The sequence below is a fragment of the Drosophila biarmipes genome, chromosome 2L (assembly GCF_025231255.1).
Source record: "Drosophila biarmipes strain raj3 chromosome 2L, RU_DBia_V1.1, whole genome shotgun sequence".
NCBI lineage: Eukaryota > Metazoa > Arthropoda > Insecta > Diptera > Drosophilidae > Drosophila > Drosophila biarmipes.
In genome coordinates, this window is record NC_066612.1 from 6,782,852 (window position 1) to 6,800,020 (window position 17,169).

At 42.0% G+C, this 17,169-nt stretch overlaps 2 protein-coding genes across 3 annotated transcripts in view; both read left to right on the plus strand.

The window, feature by feature from the left end:
• The window catches only part of LOC108027888 (neural cell adhesion molecule 2), a 68,852-nt gene extending 54,723 nt beyond the window's left edge, over positions 1–14,129 (plus strand). The window contains exons 2-7 of the mRNA XM_017099506.3: positions 9,855–10,049; positions 10,619–10,729; positions 10,807–10,944; positions 11,075–11,227; positions 12,125–12,616; positions 12,920–14,129. Of these exons, the coding sequence (XP_016954995.1) occupies positions 9,855–10,049; positions 10,619–10,729; positions 10,807–10,944; positions 11,075–11,227; positions 12,125–12,616; positions 12,920–13,134 (1,304 nt within the window). The 3' untranslated portion in view covers positions 13,135–14,129. The remainder of the gene's footprint in view (positions 1–9,854; positions 10,050–10,618; positions 10,730–10,806; positions 10,945–11,074; positions 11,228–12,124; positions 12,617–12,919) is intronic.
• Positions 14,130–14,235: 106 nt separating this feature from the next.
• On the plus strand, positions 14,236–16,346 carry LOC108027887 (uncharacterized). 2 transcript variants are annotated; one of them, XM_017099505.3, is made up of 3 exons: positions 14,236–14,442; positions 14,500–15,936; positions 16,008–16,216. In XM_017099505.3, the coding sequence occupies exons 1-3, from the start codon at positions 14,322–14,324 to the stop codon at positions 16,064–16,066; spliced, it is 1,617 nt and encodes a 538-aa protein (XP_016954994.2). In that variant the 5' UTR covers positions 14,236–14,321; the 3' UTR covers positions 16,067–16,216. The 2 variants fall into 2 exon arrangements, with proteins under 2 accessions (XP_016954994.2, XP_050741030.1); XM_050885073.1 differs by having other exon boundaries at positions 14,500–16,346.
• Positions 16,347–17,169: the final 823 nt, after the last annotated feature.

The window sequence follows — 17,169 nt, forward strand, 5'->3', positions numbered from 1 at the left end:
GGCCCTGATTGCGTAACCAACAAACAATGCATCAAAGTTACGCGTTCGAGGGCCCGAGGCCACTGTTAAATTGTAATTAATCTCCTCATAAATACGCGGGTAATTATGACAGTGCGCGCGCTGTAATCAGTTGCCTTTTGTTTGGCATAAATTAAAAATAAACCCAATTAATTATGTAAATATTTTCGCAGCAGTCTGCTGACTCGACTCGTCGCGGTGTTTTGCATTTGCACTCTGCTTATTTAATAGATTTCTCCGGGGGCGCTCGAGGCAGCAATTCAAAAATTTATAGAAAAGTGAAAAGCAACTGTCTTGGGTTGTCTTGTTTGCATTTTCCTCGGCACATGTCTGTATGACATTTTCCTTTGTCAGCTGATACGTGAATACGTGTGTATCTCTACCTTCTGCTTACGCCATCTTTCTTGCTCAATTTGTAAAACAATTTTTGCATACAAATTGCAACAGCAGCCAACATGGAGCTTGACGTGCAGCACCCAAGTGGAGCGACCTGCCAGGATATATTCTATAAAAATTCAACGCCAGGGAGGAGCCGCAGGAAAAGTGAGGGAAAGCAGGAGAAAGCAAGGGAAAGCGAGGCAAACATGCATGACAATGCATGACTAAAGTAATGAATTACTTAAGTCCCTCGCCCACTGCACACAACAGGACATATGGCCCCCGATTCGAATCCGGAACCAGTTGTGGGTGGCATAAGTCACTCCCCATTCCCCCCCCGAAAAAAAAAGAAAAATGTAAAAATGGAAAGCAGGGAAAAGGGGAAAAACACGAAAAAGGTCGTGCCGCTCGGTGATGAGATGTGAATTTGTGTGCATTTGTTTGCTCGATTTGAAATGAGCGACAAGCGACTGGCTTTTAATGCAACTGCATCCTTTGCCTTCTCAGGGCGAAATGATTGAGAGAGTGCTGTGCATTTGCATTTTCAAATCAGAGACCATGATCAAGACGAATTGGTGGCAGTTTATTCGCAAAGTCATGCCATTCACGCTGTAAATCAGTGGAGAGTGGGTTCACTGCATTTACTTTGCATTACACGAAGGGCAAACTCAGTGCAGAAGTACTAATGGCAAGTGAATCAAGTAAAAGTTCGATGGCAATCGTCGTTGGATACTTGATAAATAACTGCTGAGCAGTGCAGTGGCACTGGCGAGGTGAACCGTTTGAGGCAGTAATGGAACAAATATTCAACTTGATTGGCTTGCAAATTTTAGATGGAAAAAACCCTATTGAAATGCATAAAAAGGTACTTCAAGGAGTTGATTACCAATTTAAATTCTATGGAAGTACAAACCTTACATTCCATAATAAATATAATTACTATTATAACATACTGTATCCTAAATTTCGTTGACAACTAACAAATATTTCTATAAATTACTACATTCTCCACTATACCTTCATTTTTTTCAATAAATAATTTTACTTGTCACTTAAACTGCCCTCAATCAGATTTCGCACCAAAGTCAAAGTGGTTTAACTGCAAATACCCTTGGTTAACCCTTTAATCACATCGGAAAACAGTTTACTTTTCACCCCCTTTAAATCGCCCAACAAAGCCAATAAGTTGCCATTACAAATAAGTCTGCTTAATCGATGATAATGACTCTTGTCCATCATTATTCCCGCACGAAAACATGAAATTAAACTGAAATTTAATCACTGAATTTCCGCGAAGATTAAATTTTGTTTAAATAAATCTCGAAACTTATTTTGTTGAGAGGATTTCCCCTTGGGTAAATCATTTTTAATGGCTCTCTCGCAACGCCACTCACCTGGTAATAAATGCACTCATTATGGCGGCGTAATTAGCTGCAGCTTAAGTGCCGGGAAAGCCTTTCCCAGGCAAATAAAGCCCCAAAACCATCAAAGGTTTTCTCTTTTTTGCCTCCTAGCAGGCCACCAAGAATATCTTATACCAGGTACATAAATAGCAGAATGTGAGGATATCAGGCAAATTTCCCGCTGCTTCCTGGGTCGCAAATTAAAGGATCACAGCGAACGCAATCTTTTCGCACCTGCGGTAATAATATTTCTGCCCGCTCATCTCACCTGGAGAGCCGGGCTTAACCCCCTGCTGAGCTCACCTCATTGCCGGTGGGAAATATTGTCGCATTTTTCAATATGCTCACGGCAACCAGGCTCCCAGGTTTTCACTCTGAACCCGCCCCTCTGCCGTTTTTAGTTTTCATTTTCCAGTTGCCGCCGCTGCACAAAAACTTGTTAAGTGTGTGGTTAGCCATGGCTCGTGCGCGTGTGTGGGGGCAGGCTTAGTGTTGCGATGAAAAATTCAATTTGTTATACTCTTTATGTTGGCTTTAGCTGCTCATAACACACAAAACACACGCCGTTAAAAGCTTAGACAGCACTGCGACTGTCCTATATGTGTTGCACATAGCTGTGTATATGGAGTGTGCCGAAGCGGCAACATCCTGTTTCGGTTGAGATTCTAATAGTTTACAGCATAAATTAATGGAGCCGCAGCCTGACAGTGAAACAAAGTTGACGGCGAGAGGTGTGCCACACTCTGGTGAACAAGGAATGGATTTTCATTGAAGAGAAATATATGTCCCTTGATAGGAAATTTCCAAAAATAACATTTTTTAATACTTCCAGAGATAACGAAAATTTTATTTACCTTTATCTTACTTTAATATTTTGCTTATATTTTTGTATTTATCTGAAAACACTGTACCATCAGCGCAAGTAAACTCAGTTTAATTAAATCCCTCAGCTTCGGTTAAAATTTCATTAAAATAAAAGCCACTTCAAGCCTCTGTCAGGCGCTTTAAGTCCTCGATTCCGAAGTGGAGCTCAAGTTGACTAAACTATTTAAATGCCAGCACTGTGGAGCTCATCCCTGCGAAGACCGCTTCTTACAAGCTGAAATACTTGGGTGAAATTTTGCAATTGCGAACGCGCACTTAAGTTTAATTAAAAGAGCATTAATTGTAGCCGGCAACTGGAGTTGCAGGGAATCCGCGGTTATAAATTGCTAAATTGCAGCGGTGCCAGTCAGCCGGAGAGTTTTGCCTTTACCTCTTACCTGAGCTATCTGCACCCGCAAGTAACTTGGCTTCCGGGGAACTGAGAACCGAGCACCGGCAAGGCGAAACTCCAAGTACAATTTGCGTGCCGCATGCACGCACCAGAATTTATAGCAACAGTATTGTTGTTACTCCGGATTAAGAGCGCCTCTTGCATGCTAATGAAATATGCAGCTAAGTGCCGCGGCTCAGTTTCCTAAGCGGGTTAATCGCCCATGAGTCGCGGAACTTGCCTTTAACTTCGAGGTGTATAAATTGAAAGGACGTACGGACGGCTAAACAGGAAGTTTCGGCCCGGCCAAAGGGGAAATGGGCGTGTCCGAGTGTTTGCCCAAATTCAAATTAAATTAGCAGCCTTGTTGTTGGACTAACTCGCGGTAATTGCCGGGAAATTACCGAAATTAGCTGGCTAAATTGAATGGACAGTCCATCGTATCCAGTTATTATCCTGGAACACGTTTTTAAATTAATATTTTGCTTATACCTATTCGTTTCCCATCAGCACCTATAATTATTTGATATTAAATACAAACACTCTCTACAATCATACATTGAATTAATGAGGTTGAAAAATATAAGATATAATTTAATTTTTAATAAGAATGAAAGATGTTATTATATAACTTAAGAACGTGAAAATAAATTGTATGTATCAGATGGTTTAAAGAAAGAAAGGAACGAAAGAACCTACTATATGAGTGTAAATACCTTTTTTTTAAATCATATTTATTTAATATCCTTTCAAAACTATTTCTAAGTTTCTTTTCTTCGGTTATTATTCACATCTAATTGTCGCAATCGGCCGACTGCTGACATCACCGCACTTTTTATCCACAGTTGAATATTCGAACTGGAACAGTCGTAAAAGCAGCATTGCATGCGTATTCCGGTTCCTCTGGTTATTATGTTGGCGTACCTCCGGGTTAAGTCCCTTGTTGTCCGCACAAATGTCCCACAATTTGTTGTCAAAGCAAAAACAATTGGAGTGGATCGGGAAACTGACAAGTTTTTCACATGGGCCACTAAAAATGAAGACACTAAAGGCGCTGTAATGCGGCATGTGTGTGGTGAAATGGGAAGGGATACGGAAGGGATGCGGAAGGGAAGGGATAGGGAACGCATGTGGAAGGGAAAGAGGAAACGTGGCACAATGGCATCAAGTAAGTAATACAATAGAAAAAGCAACTCGCGTACGCGTGTGTAAAACTTTATTTTTACGACAAAGTGCAAGCGGCAAAGTTGTTAGCAAAGGACTGAAAGGCAACAACCATGGAACTGGAGCCATCGTTACGCAAGTTGTTGTCGCCCAGCAGTTGGATTTTAATTTTTAGCAGCGACATGAGACAAAGTTTTAACTAAAAATTGCATGCCAGCCAACTGCAGAGATGGCGAGGCGGGGCGAAATTTGATTTTTATTTTTACAGCTCCTGTGGCACGTCGCACGCTGCGTATACGCAATGTGCGCCCAAAACAGTTTCAATTACAACTTCATGAGGTGCGCCAGAGCGAAGCCATCCAATAAGAGTGCCCCACTATGGTGTTGCCCTGGCTAGGACGACGCTATCCTTGGCCAGGATAATTAGCGGAGACACTTGATGCCACGATTAATGCAGTTTGATGGCCCATGATTAATGCGGCGCCTGTCGTGTTGCAACTTTGCGCCAAATTTGCCTAACAAATGGTCTAAGCCCCCTGCGAAACAGGACAAAAATAATGAATTCAAGTTTGTCACAGGGGGTGCCACAGAAAAAGTGAAATCAAGACACTGGAGTGAAATGGCAAAGAAAAGAAAATATCTTGTAGATGACTGTTTAGATACCGGCCATGAGTAATGACACAAATTATCAACTTGTTAAGAATTCTGGTTTTGTTCTTCAACAAAATAATAACTTTTAAATGGCAAAAGAAGAAAGACATATATCTTTATATTTCCCTGAATATTTTGGCAGCAACACAAAGTGCTTTTAAATCCCTTTCTATTCCTAGAGCATATTTTAAAATTCCGTGACACAAATCCCAATCGCAACTGACAGTGAGCCACTGTTCGCAGATTTATCTATAAAATGTTTAAAATATTTAAGTAGCACCAACTTTTATGGAGCTCTGCGACAGCGTCAGTTTAAACTGGCTTCGTGTTCCTCCTGCCAAGTGGAAAGTAAAGTTTGTCAAAACTTTTGTTTCAAAAGTCAAAGGCGCACCATGCTGATGAATGAGTTGAAGGGCGAATAATGGGGAGGAGTGTCCTTTTCGGGATTGGAATAGTGAACGAAAGGACCAGTGACCAGAGGGCCACACCCGCATCCTTGGACACTGGGTTCTTATCAGCCGACAGTTGCAAATTTATATGCGCCAGCTTCCTCAAAGGCCCTGCGAGAACTATAAGCTGCGAGGCGTTTAAAAACGCATAAATGTAGTTTCCGGCGCGCACTCACATAATGGAAAATTTATGAACTGTTTTGGGGTGGGGGGCGGTAGGAAAAAAGAATTAATTGCCAAACTGAGAGAAGAGAGCTTGGAGAGTCAAGTGTCAGCTGGAAAACTATTAAAAAGGCATCTCAAGGTGAAGCACCAGTAAGTTCTCCCACCCACCTGCATTGCCACCGGAAAAACAGCCACTGCAACTGCGTCTGCAGCTGGGAAAGCAGAACCGAAAAAGCCAACCTGACTTCCTGTTTTCCTGCTTTTCCGCTGGCCATGGCCAAGTTACCGAGAGCCGAACCAAGACGTGGCTCCTTCAGTTGGCCAAAATGCGGAAACGTCCATTTTATAGCGGAAATATATTCTTGTGCGGAGACGCGCTGATGATTTATGTATGTTTTGGCATTACGTGCTTTGTGTGCCATTGGAATTAAATTCCTGGCCAGCATATTCCAAAGCGGTAATAATGGCTAGGTCGGGTTATTGCCCTGATGAGGAGTTGGGCAGGCACTTCCATAGTCTGTGTCTGGCTTTTGATAAAAAGTTAACCATAGCCAACTTTTCTGGCCACGTAACGTACTTATATAAGCGAAAAAGGAACCCTGACAGAAATGGGTTAAGCTTGAACAAATGCTACTTTTATTTTTCCGGGATTTTCCTATAGGCCTGTGACGGGGGAAAAGCCGTGCATAATTCAGGTTAAGAGCGCTTCATATGCGTTTATGCTGACATTTAAACACATTGAACGGCGGTGCCTGGGACTTTCCACTGGCTGTTTTCCCCTTGCCCTATTGCAACTGCAAAATTAAAACTTTCTCATTGAAGTGGAGAGCATGCGTGCGTACTGGGCTTACAAACAAAAAAGGAAAATCAAAAAATAATAAACTTTTTTGCCAGAGTAAATGCAAAACAAAAATGTCGCACAAAGAGGAAAACTTGCAGCATTTCGAGGCAAATAAAATTCTGGAGCCGAGTACCCAGTCCCCCCATTAAGCATTGGAAAATAATTAAAAAGTTTTTCGTCGAGCTAATGGAAATTGAATTGCAGACCCGTCTTAAAAAACGAAACGAAGGAAATTTTCATTTAAATTCCGGATGAATAATTTAAAAACAAATGAATAAATGCCGGCACTTTCCTGGTGAATAGAAGCCTCAAGCGGCAATAAATGCCAAATGAAGTAATTTTTGGCAAATTGCACAGCTCAATGATGTCAGGAAAATGGTTATGACTTTTTAAAAATAAGTATCGCCCTTTTTAATCCTTTGACAAAAATTCAAAAAATAACAAAGGAAAGTATGGTGTTGTTTTTTTTTTCCAATTTGTAATTTAATAATTATAAATACAGAACAATGAAAACGCGGAAATGTGAAAAATCAGCGGAGCTTTATAAGCGACAAATGGGGATATCGTGGCCGCAGGAATGCAGCTGAATAATGCATTTCATTTAACGGAATTTCCAGGTTAACACTTTGCCATATCCCAAAGCGCGGCCAGGACTCATTCGCACTCCTGACAGGACCGGTTGGCAATGTACGTCAGCTCACAGGACGTCGCCCACGCGCTGCATGCTTGGCTGCATTTTTTGGCAGCTCGCACGTGTTACCGCTCAACAGCTCCATCTCAACTCCGGCCAGTATATGGCGCCCAAACACCCGGCCACCCAACGCCAGCTGCAGTATTTCCTCACCGGTGTTTTTTTCGTTATTTTTCCACCCCTTTTGTAGCCTTTTTTACACAACTCACGGTGCACACGAGTGCACGGCATAATGCATTTATAAAGGCCGCCGAACAATGCCAACAGCCAGCCAGATAATTTCATTTCGCTCTTGTGGGAATTCCATTTCCGATTTACCACTAACCGTTTGTTTTTCTCGCACTTGGCACTGCTTTACATTTACTTTTGCTCTGGCACATATTTATTTTATTTTTCCGTGACGCTGTCATTAAGCTCGCATGTGCTGCGACTTTGGTTGGCACATGAAATTTTATGAAATCCCACGTCCTCCTGGCCAAGATATCAGCAGCGCTGACAGGGAGCAGCAACAGGAGCTCTGGGATCCACACGGGAATTAAATATGTTGCCGAGTTGGAATTCTTTGGAAATCATATTAATACAAGTATCTTCTCAAGTCCTTGAAGCATGTTATGAATTGATATTAAAGTTTATTTAATAAGGATCTAAAGGGATTAGTTTTCTATACTTACTAAAAGCATATCACTGCTTATCTAATTTAATAAAGTTTAATTTTTAGACTTTAGATCTTTAAGGATTAAATCTCAAACGTTGCCTAGAGCATTTTATTACAAACTTATTGTTAAAAGTCCCTAATGCATTTAATTTTCAGCATTGTTTCAACCGATCCTAAAGTCTCTTAATGTCTGATTTAATAAAATTAATCTTAATTAAATCTCAAAAGTTGCTAAAAGCATTATACCACAAATCTATTTTTCAAAGTCCCTAAAGCTTCGGTTTAATTTTCCCGTTTTTTTAACCGATCTTAAAGTCTTTTAAGGGTAGATATAATAGTTCGTATTATAAATTTCTCAATGGAAATATTTATTTATTTACCATTATTTAATTAAAACATGCCAAGTATCAATTCATTTTTTCTTACAAAATCTAAGGTCTTATTTCTTATAGCATACTTTTCTCTCCGTGTAACAAGTCACATAGCCACCTCGCTTTTTGTAACAGGCAGACGCAACAGAGACAGTGACGTGGGCGTCTGCAGGTGAGGGCAAACAATGCAAATATTTGTACGCTCCCATAACTATATGGAGCACATATGGGGGCGGAAATGGGGGCGTGTAAGTTGTGCCAAGAGCGCGATAAAAAGTAATATTCCCATTGTTTGGCAACTCTGGCTGATGTCAGCATTGATTCGTTAAGATATCAGAAAGTTGCCAAGGGAAGACTAAGGTAAAAGTACATAAAGAGGTGGCTTTAATGGAAAATGACTTAATACGTAGTCAAAAAAATATCTACAAAATTTTGGAAACCGAGATAGGAGTATAAACTTTAAACTAAAACCCTCCCCAACTATATTCAATCAAAAGAAACCAATTCAAATGGCCAAGCTGGAATTCATTTGCCCACATTTTAAATCATTTCAATTCCAAGTTGAGCTGTGCTAATTAATGCCAGCAAAGTTTTCACTACCGAAACCTAATTGCGGGCATCTTTGCCCCAGATGCATTGTTAATAATGTTCCACCGAGATGGCGCTTGGCTTGCTCCTGGCTCCTGGCTCCTGGACCCTGTGGATCCTTGGGCATGGCTCCTTTTCGGGTGCCGCCCCCCAGTACGAGCATGCATATATATGCGGGTATTTCATTATGTAGTTGTATAATTTCAATATGTCCGTACTGCTGCCAATAAAATTTGCACAAGCAGAAAAAGGCAACGCAAAAGTTTTTGCCAACGAAATGAACGATGCAATCATGTGGCCCACACCCCATCATGTTTCGTAGTTTTTGTTTTTATTCCATCTTTGCCACTTTGGGGCCGGGGAAACAAACTTTATTAAAAAGTATGCAAGAAATTTTTGCATCTATACATTTTGCCCGAATACCCAAAGGGCTGCGGAGGCATCCCCATCCCCATGCCCATCCCCATGCCCATCCGCATCCGCATCCGGTTCTGGCTCAAGTTTTTGGACCTGCCAGCCTCATCCTGCCTCAAGTTTGCCTGCCGGCTCTCTTTTCCCCCAGCAGATTGACACGAATTGGCGAAATGAAATTGCAATTTCTTGTGATAAATTTCAATGAACATTTTGCCAGGACGAGGCGCAAACGAGAAGTGAAAGTCTGAGTTGCGGCAAAGATTTCGCTCCGTTGAGTGCAGTTTGCTGTATGTTAGCAGCCGTTTTTGCAAATATAAATTGCCCACATAAATTGCGTGCCAACTGATTTATGCCAAATAAATAAAAATAAAATCGGAAAAACAATTCCATGTTTCGTTGGCACGTCTTTTGAAGATTGTGGCTAAATGTAGAATGGTGTTTTTCAATTAGTGGTGGAGTGTGAGCAACTTCAAGGAGGAAGGCTTACCTTGGTGGTCTACTTATTATTTAAAGAGTTTAAAACAGATACATATGAGAGTTTTGTGTGACAACAAGGAATAATAGCACCGTATATGCTCCTCATTGTTCCCCTACTTCAGTATTTTTACAAAGCTCCTCAAGTACTACTATTAAAGTAGCTAAGTAAACACAATGCACCGAGCAACTTGCCTTGTTATGCAAATGCGATTGCAGTGACAGGCGGAGCAACTTGTCCTTAACTTTTCAGTTGACATTTCAAACAGGGCGGGCAATTAACGAGTCATTATATCGCATGGTACATATATGCCCCACCATCTGTTTGCCATTGCAGCTGTCGCCTGGGCCAATCACCATGAGAGTCTGTCCCTCAGTCCGGCGGAGCACAGCGTGGTGCGCTATACAAACGAGTCCCTCATCGTCCAGTGCCGGAGTCCGGATCCGAAAGTGGTGCTGCACTGGAAATCGCCAAAAGGCGAAATTATACGCGAGCACAAAGGACGCATTCACATTGAGCAAACATCGGCAGGTAAGGATCGAATGGGATACGGGGGGCTTGCGATGGAATGAGCTAGATAAAACAGAAAGAAACACTGCAGGGCCATGGATAGTCGGGGCAGCAGGTCAGGGGTCAGGGGTCGAGTGTACACAAGGCCACTGGCACAACAAACGCAATTAATTGCAATTCCCCACCCACATTCTTTGCAGCTGAATACCGAGCATTGCGCAAGGTAAGGGAATAAATGGAAAAGATTCTTAAATACATTTAAAGAACCTATAAATTTAATATGGGGTCTGAGTTGCAAATATTTTTATAAAGTGGAAATACTCTCTCACCTCCAAAAGCCAAGCAACTCAATTTTAAGAACACCTTCTAAGTAATGCCTTAATAATACACCTATATTTTAAATAGTAGAATTCAATTAGACCCGCTCATAGAATCGAATACTAATATACCTTGGACCGTACTTAGGGGGTATCAACCCTTTGTTTTGCGGAACCCTTTTAACCTTTTTCCATGTATTCCTCACTCAATTTCCCATTTTCCATTTCTTTTTCACTCGCCGTCGCGTTCGATTGTTTATTTTCCCTGCGCAGAACAATTGAAAATCGTTTTCGCCCACATCGCCCTGGCCGACAAGGGCAATTGGTCCTGCGAAGCTGCTGATGGAAGTCTGCATAGTAAATCCTTCGATTTGATTGTGTACCGTAAGTGCTGGAATCGCCGGAGGCCGTGGGGCCAGTCCCAGTCATTAATATTGCATTGTTTTCCCGCACACGCCCAGAGAAAATTACATTCACGGAAAACGCCACCGTGATGACGGTCAAGGAGGGCGAGAAGGCCACCATCCTGTGCGAGGTGAAGGGCGAGCCCCAGCCGAATGTCACCTGGCACTTCAATGGACAGCCCATCAGCGCCGGCGGTAAGAGCCCCCGAAGATAATGAGCATTTTGCATTCCCAATCCCCCCAATCACCCCCACACCACCCAGGGGAATGTCGAACCGAAAACCCAACTATGTGTCTGCCCTTTTCCACTCCATTCCATGTGCAGCGGCCGACGACTCCAAGTTCCGCATCCTGGCCGATGGTTTGCTCATCAACAAGGTAACACAGAATGACACCGGCGAGTACGCGTGCCGGGCATACCAAGTCAACTCGATTGCTTCCGATATGCAGGAGCGCACAGTTTTGATGAAAATCGAACGTGAGTGTGATTTATGATTTCCAAAAAAGATACCAAAAAAGAAATGCACACTGGGACAGGGGTAATATATTTTGGGATTTTTTTTTATCTTATTAAAGCGATGCAAAAATAAGTACAGATATATTACTAAGTTAAAAAAACTCTGACAATTTATAAATTAAAAAAAAGGAATTAAATGTAGTATTACACTTACAATTGTTTTATGATAAATTTCAATTTTTTTTCACTTTCATTCTAGTTTTTTTTGTAAGTTTACAAATGTTGCCTTACAGTTTTATTGATTTTATTGACCTACTTTTATATTACTCTAAAAACATATATTTTATATAAGCTTGGCCTATTTGGACCTAAAGTGGCCTTTTAAAATGTTAATACTTTTTTTTACATTTTTGGGCTTACCTAGTCACAAGGTGCAGTGAGGGGTGACCTGTCGAAATTACTTGGAGCAGCGTTTTGTTTTTTTTTCGTAGAAGGGGGCTTGAAATTTTGGGTTTGCGCTTAGTATGCGACGCACTGAGCGGTAAATAGTTTTTGAGCACGAAAATGTTGGAATTACACTGGCGGCACAAGGACCGCTTTGATGGATCTGCATGCGGAGGTCGGTCGGTGTTCCTGATGCTCGGCCAGTGGGCGTGGCACACATGCAGCTAATGGCTTAACTTGGCTGGCAACTGATTTATGGTTAGCGGACATGGTTTTTCCATTTCCATGGCATACCTTTGAGCGCCGCGCTTTCAGCTGTCATTTGCCAGTTGCGGCCTTAGGCGTTTTCTAGTTGATTTGCAGAAAGGCAAACACTCTACTGCTTATATTTTGATTTAAAAATGTATTGCCTATCTACTTTATGAGGAATATTTCTTAGGTATTTGCTTAATTCAAGATTTATTCTTTGTACAGACAAGCCCACTTGGTCGAAGACGCCCTTTGTGAGTCTTAAGTACGCCTACATCAATGGCACCGCCACCCTCATGTGCGAGGCTCTGGCGGAGCCGCCTGCCAACTTCACCTGGTACCGCAAACACAACAAGCTGTACAGCAACAACAGGACCTACACCATCGAGACGGACGCCTACTGGTCCCGCCTCACCATCCACGTGCTGAACGCCAGCGCCTTCGAAAATTACAGGTGTCGTGCCAAGAACGACCTGGGCGTCATCGAGAGGACCACGCGACTGGAGCAGGGCGACAAGCCGCCTGCTCCGACCAACTTCGAGCTGCGCGGCTTCAACTCGAACACCTTCGACGTGGTCCTAAGTGCTCCTCGGGGGCCGCCGGACAGTCCCATGGGGGTCAACGGATTCCGCATCGAGTACATGACCGAAATGGAGTTCAAGTCGGAGGTGGGCAAGTGGACCAATGCCAGGCGGAAGGACTATCCCTTCGAAGAGGGTGAGTTATGAAAGATGAAGAAAGGAAAGAACAAGTTAAGATAAGATATAATTTAGGAAACTGATTTTACATAGGAAACTTATTTTCAGAAAAATATTCTTAAATCAAGAACAAAATGCTCATAAAAATATGTCAGGAACGTTTCTTCTTAAATTCAGATTCTAGATCAAAAATTCCAATATAGTCTTTGAAATATTCTAGACACATTTTTTTAAATGTACTTTTATAGATTAATAACTATTTTTTATTTAAATTTAATTACGATTTTTCTAAATGATTAAATTCCTTCAATCTATTTTTCAGGTGCAACATTCCTTCTAACGAATTTGGAGCCAGATACTAACTACCTGGTTCGAGCCGCATCTCGTAACCTGGCCGGCTTCAGTGACTTCACCAGGGTGGAGAAGTACAAGACACTGTCCCTGGAGCCCCGCGCCTCTTCGGGGATCGTCCGGCCCACGTCCATCCTCCTGGGTCTTCTAACACTTATAAGTCTTATGCGGCCGAACCTAGGATGAATCTGATTCTGCAGGCGGATGAAGGATGACGGGTGATGCTCCTAGCGGAACCGGAAACCAGGCCCTTAACCCCCATGTGCTTTGTATAGCTTTAAGCCGTGTCCACGGGGACACTCTTCTGTCTGATTTGCTCGGTCTAAGAAATGGGTTAACTCTTAAGTTCAGTGCGTTAAAATAACCCGAAAGGTTAAGGTTAAGTTTAGTGAGAGTTTCTTTTTAGCTTTGAATGCTTCGATTTGAAAGATATTTATGGAGAACTTATAGGAAAACGTATATTATATTTAAACAAATCCTCATAGCGGTTAAAGAAAATCAATGGCTCCCCAAAACGATGCAAATCTAAAGCTTTGCTCAACTTTCCTCTCGTGAGAAATTTAAATTAAACTAGTAAACATTTTAACACGTATTGGAAGATTTCCTGCCGAGCTTAAGCCTTGCAACTTAAACGAAATTTTGTTGCCAAATCTTAAAGATATATTCACAAAGTTGCCAAAGCTTAGAAAAATGAATATGAATTATTTTACTCTGCAAGAGTTAAATACATACACATATTCCTTCCCTTATTCGATGTCCATTTTCATCTAAAGCCTCGAGTAAGGCATCAAACGCATCAAACAATAAATAACAATTTGAAAGAGCTTAACAGGAGCATTTGAAATTTTTATATGAAACGTAATCTTTTTGATAGTCCGAAGCCAAAATAAACATTTCCTCGTGTAAATTTTCAGGGCTTAAATAAACGATACAACTCGTACGTAACAGTAAGAACAACCTTTTTGCCACAAAACAGAGGCAAGCGACCGTTGCCAAAACTACACCAAAATATATATTTTACGTAAATAGTTTATGCCCAATGAAATAAAATATATTTCCTCTATTAAGTGGTGTAAAATGTAAGCCATAAGTCCTAGCCAAAGATTAAATATTCTGTGGTTTTCGTTTGCCAATTGTGTGTGAGCAAAAAATAAAAGTTAATCTGAATACCAAACCAACAATTTGTCTACTCTGAGTCTTATTTTTGTACATAAATTTATGTTTTACAGAAATTTAAAGGCGGTAATTTGATTTGATAAAAGTATGTTCAAAGACTTCAGTAGGCTTGGTTGTCAATGTTTATTTTCCTAGCATTGGCATAAATCTTTTTGTAGAATCTGTAGAAAAATTTTAAAATATAAAAATGTTGGAAAATGGGCAAGCTAGCCCGATTTTATAGTCAGAATTCGAACCAACCACTAAACGCTGATTTTAAATTAGAAGAGCAGATGTTCCCTCGTCTGCGAAGCAACTACGATTTTGGTAGAAACTGGGGTAAGAAATATTTAAAAATAACATAGAAATGAAAGGGCTAAAATTATTTATTCACAGACTCTAACAGGGCCTATATGAGGTACATGAAAACCCTGGTCCGAGTGCAAAGTTCCATTCACAAAAGATTCCACAACCGAAGTTCTGGAAATTCCCAGGCACATCTCAGTCGCATATCAGCTGGTGGATCTGCAAAGAACTCGGATAAGTCTTCTCAGGAACCTAAAGCTAATAATCAATGCTGCGACCAGGCAAAAGAAACTGATTGCCCTGCGAGTAATAAACCCCTGGAATCCTCCGGTCAAAGCTGTGATAAATCCCCAAAGAAATCAGAAAAGCCGGAACCCATTAAAGCCTCTTGCTGCGATAAGCCTGAGAGTCAGCACAAATGCAAAGTAACCTTCGAAAAGCCCGTGGCCACGGAAATTCCGGTTTTCGATCCGCCCTTCCGGAACTGCCCGTGCACGGAGCCGGATGAACGTCATCTGCCCATCATAGGTGTCTGCTGTGATCAGGAACCATTACCGGAAATCCAAAAAACTTGTACCCCTCAGCCGGCCAAAGAACATAAACATGAGAAGACAACTGAAAGGCCAAGAGATCCTCCAGCTCGTCGATGCTGCAGTAGACCCATAATTGTGGTGCCCGCGGGCGAGGGAACTAGCAGGTTAAGGAAGCCTCAAACAAAAGTTGTCACTCAGGATCACTCCAAATCTCCACCACCTTCCAAGCAAAATCAATCCAAATCCCAGTCTCTTGATAAGCCCCATAATCCCCCACCACATTCCGAAAAATCTTCAGTGGAGCCGCAGAAAACCTGTCCAATTTGCAACCAAAATTACCCTGCTCACTCCAAATGCCAGTGCTCAACTAAGTTTGAAACCTGCCCTTCAGTGGAGAAGCCCCAGTGTTCCACGAATCCTCCTCCCTGCAGCAACTGCCCAGCCATAACCGATATCTCCAAGCAGCTGTGTGAGATGAATCGCCGGTTGGATGGTCTCCAGAGTCAGGAACTGTGCGACATTCGCAGCCAGGTGGACAGCCTCAATGCCAGTGTTCAATCGCTGGCCAGTAAGTGTATCGAAGTACCTCCTCCGAAAAACATTGAGAGGAAGGTCTCGAGCACTTGTCAGTTCTGCCGGGGACAGTCTTTGACCCAGCTGGATAGCTTCCACTGCCAGCTGATGGACTTGATTGGCGATCGCTGCCTCACCGACATCGTAATATCCATATTCCTGCGGGCAGATAATCTCTACCACGTGAATGTGAGGGATCTGAGCTCGGGCTGTTCTCTGGGCTGCTTCCTGGTCACCGATGCCGCCATCGAGGAGGCCATTCAGTTGGGCGTGTTCCAGGACATACTCACCTTCAGTGTGATCGATGTGCGGAACACCATCAAGCCGAAGAGCTGCCCCCTGGGCATATCCTTTGAGTTCCATCACGCGGATCGCCAGAGCGGTGGCTGTGATCAGAAGGCTCGTGGCACCTGCATGGTGGGTAAGGACTATGTGGCCAGGGCCTTGGGTCTTCCCCTAGAGCAGCTCAAGTATGTGTATTCCGTTCCCCAGGAACCCACCGGAAAAAAATCAGAGAAATCCAGCAGGCACTCGAGCAACATCATCTCTAGACTTCCATCATGTTCTGCTTCAAATAGGTCGAGATCTAATGGCAAATCGAAGTCTAGTTGTAGAAAAACTGTCCGGGATATCCCCGCTATATTACCCAATGACGACGTCAAGAAAACGAAGAAAACAAGTGAGCTCCGAAAAATAGCCCCCACCAGAAATCAGCAATATTTTTTTAAGCAATTTCATAAAAAAAAGGAGTTCAAGTGTAAAGATTAAGTAAGGCCCATCCAAATTTATTATATTTAATATGATTTTAATTAAATTAAATTATGCAATAAATCTTCTTTTTATTTTAGATTTACATTAAAGACTAACGATAAGGTAAACCACTTCAAAATGTTAATTTAACGATATAGTTTTAAATAAACATTAAACATTCATAGTAAGCCACTTTAATCCACAATTTGTATGTTTTAATCAGCCTTTTTTAGGTTTATTTTATATTATAATGTAATTTTTAGAAGTCACCCTTATATCCTTTTTTGGACATCCTTTTTCTGCTATTCTGACTGGTTAAACATTAAGAAATAATTTGGCTTGTGACAAATATGAGTATATAAAGTTAAAACAATGATTTATCACAATGAAAAGTATTTATATGGATCCCACGTATAATCTAATAATCAAGGCATCATTTCAAATTCAAGTAGATGACAAGGGAATATTAAAAGTCATCTCGTTACAGAACCTAGTTAAAATTGATCTGCTTCACCGAGCCCGAGCGTAACCTGTACTTGGAGTTTCCACAGCCTGTGGGTCGCCTGTCAAATTGTTCATTTGAGCAAAGACTGCGGTTTGTCAATCAGGCCCGTCAACTGGGGCTCATCCAAGGACCCGCATATGCGTTTTGGGGGGACCTTTGGGGGGTACATAAATCAGTCGAATGCCAAACGTCGGATTCGGATGCGGATGCGGATGCGTACTTTCGCTGCGTCTGTGGTGCCTGGTGCCATATTGTGCGTAGTGACTTTTATTGCCCGACCGCGCGTTAAATATTTTTCTGACTACGCACAGACATGGCGGCCCCTTCTCATTTCATCAGCGGACCCATCGACATTTGGCATTTGCCATGATGCCATTCGCATCACAATGAGCCATCAAC

What these genes read in the sequence shown, in the direction of transcription:
- LOC108027887 (XM_050885073.1), top strand. Translation starts at nt 14,322, where the DNA reads ATGGGCAAGCTAGCCCGATTTTATAGTCAGAATTCGAACCAACCACTA. An exon ending in CGATTTTGGTAGAAACTGGG is followed by an intron (nt 14,443 to 14,499) that starts GTAAGAAATATT and finishes ATTTATTCACAG; the next exon opens with ACTCTAACAGGGCCTATATG.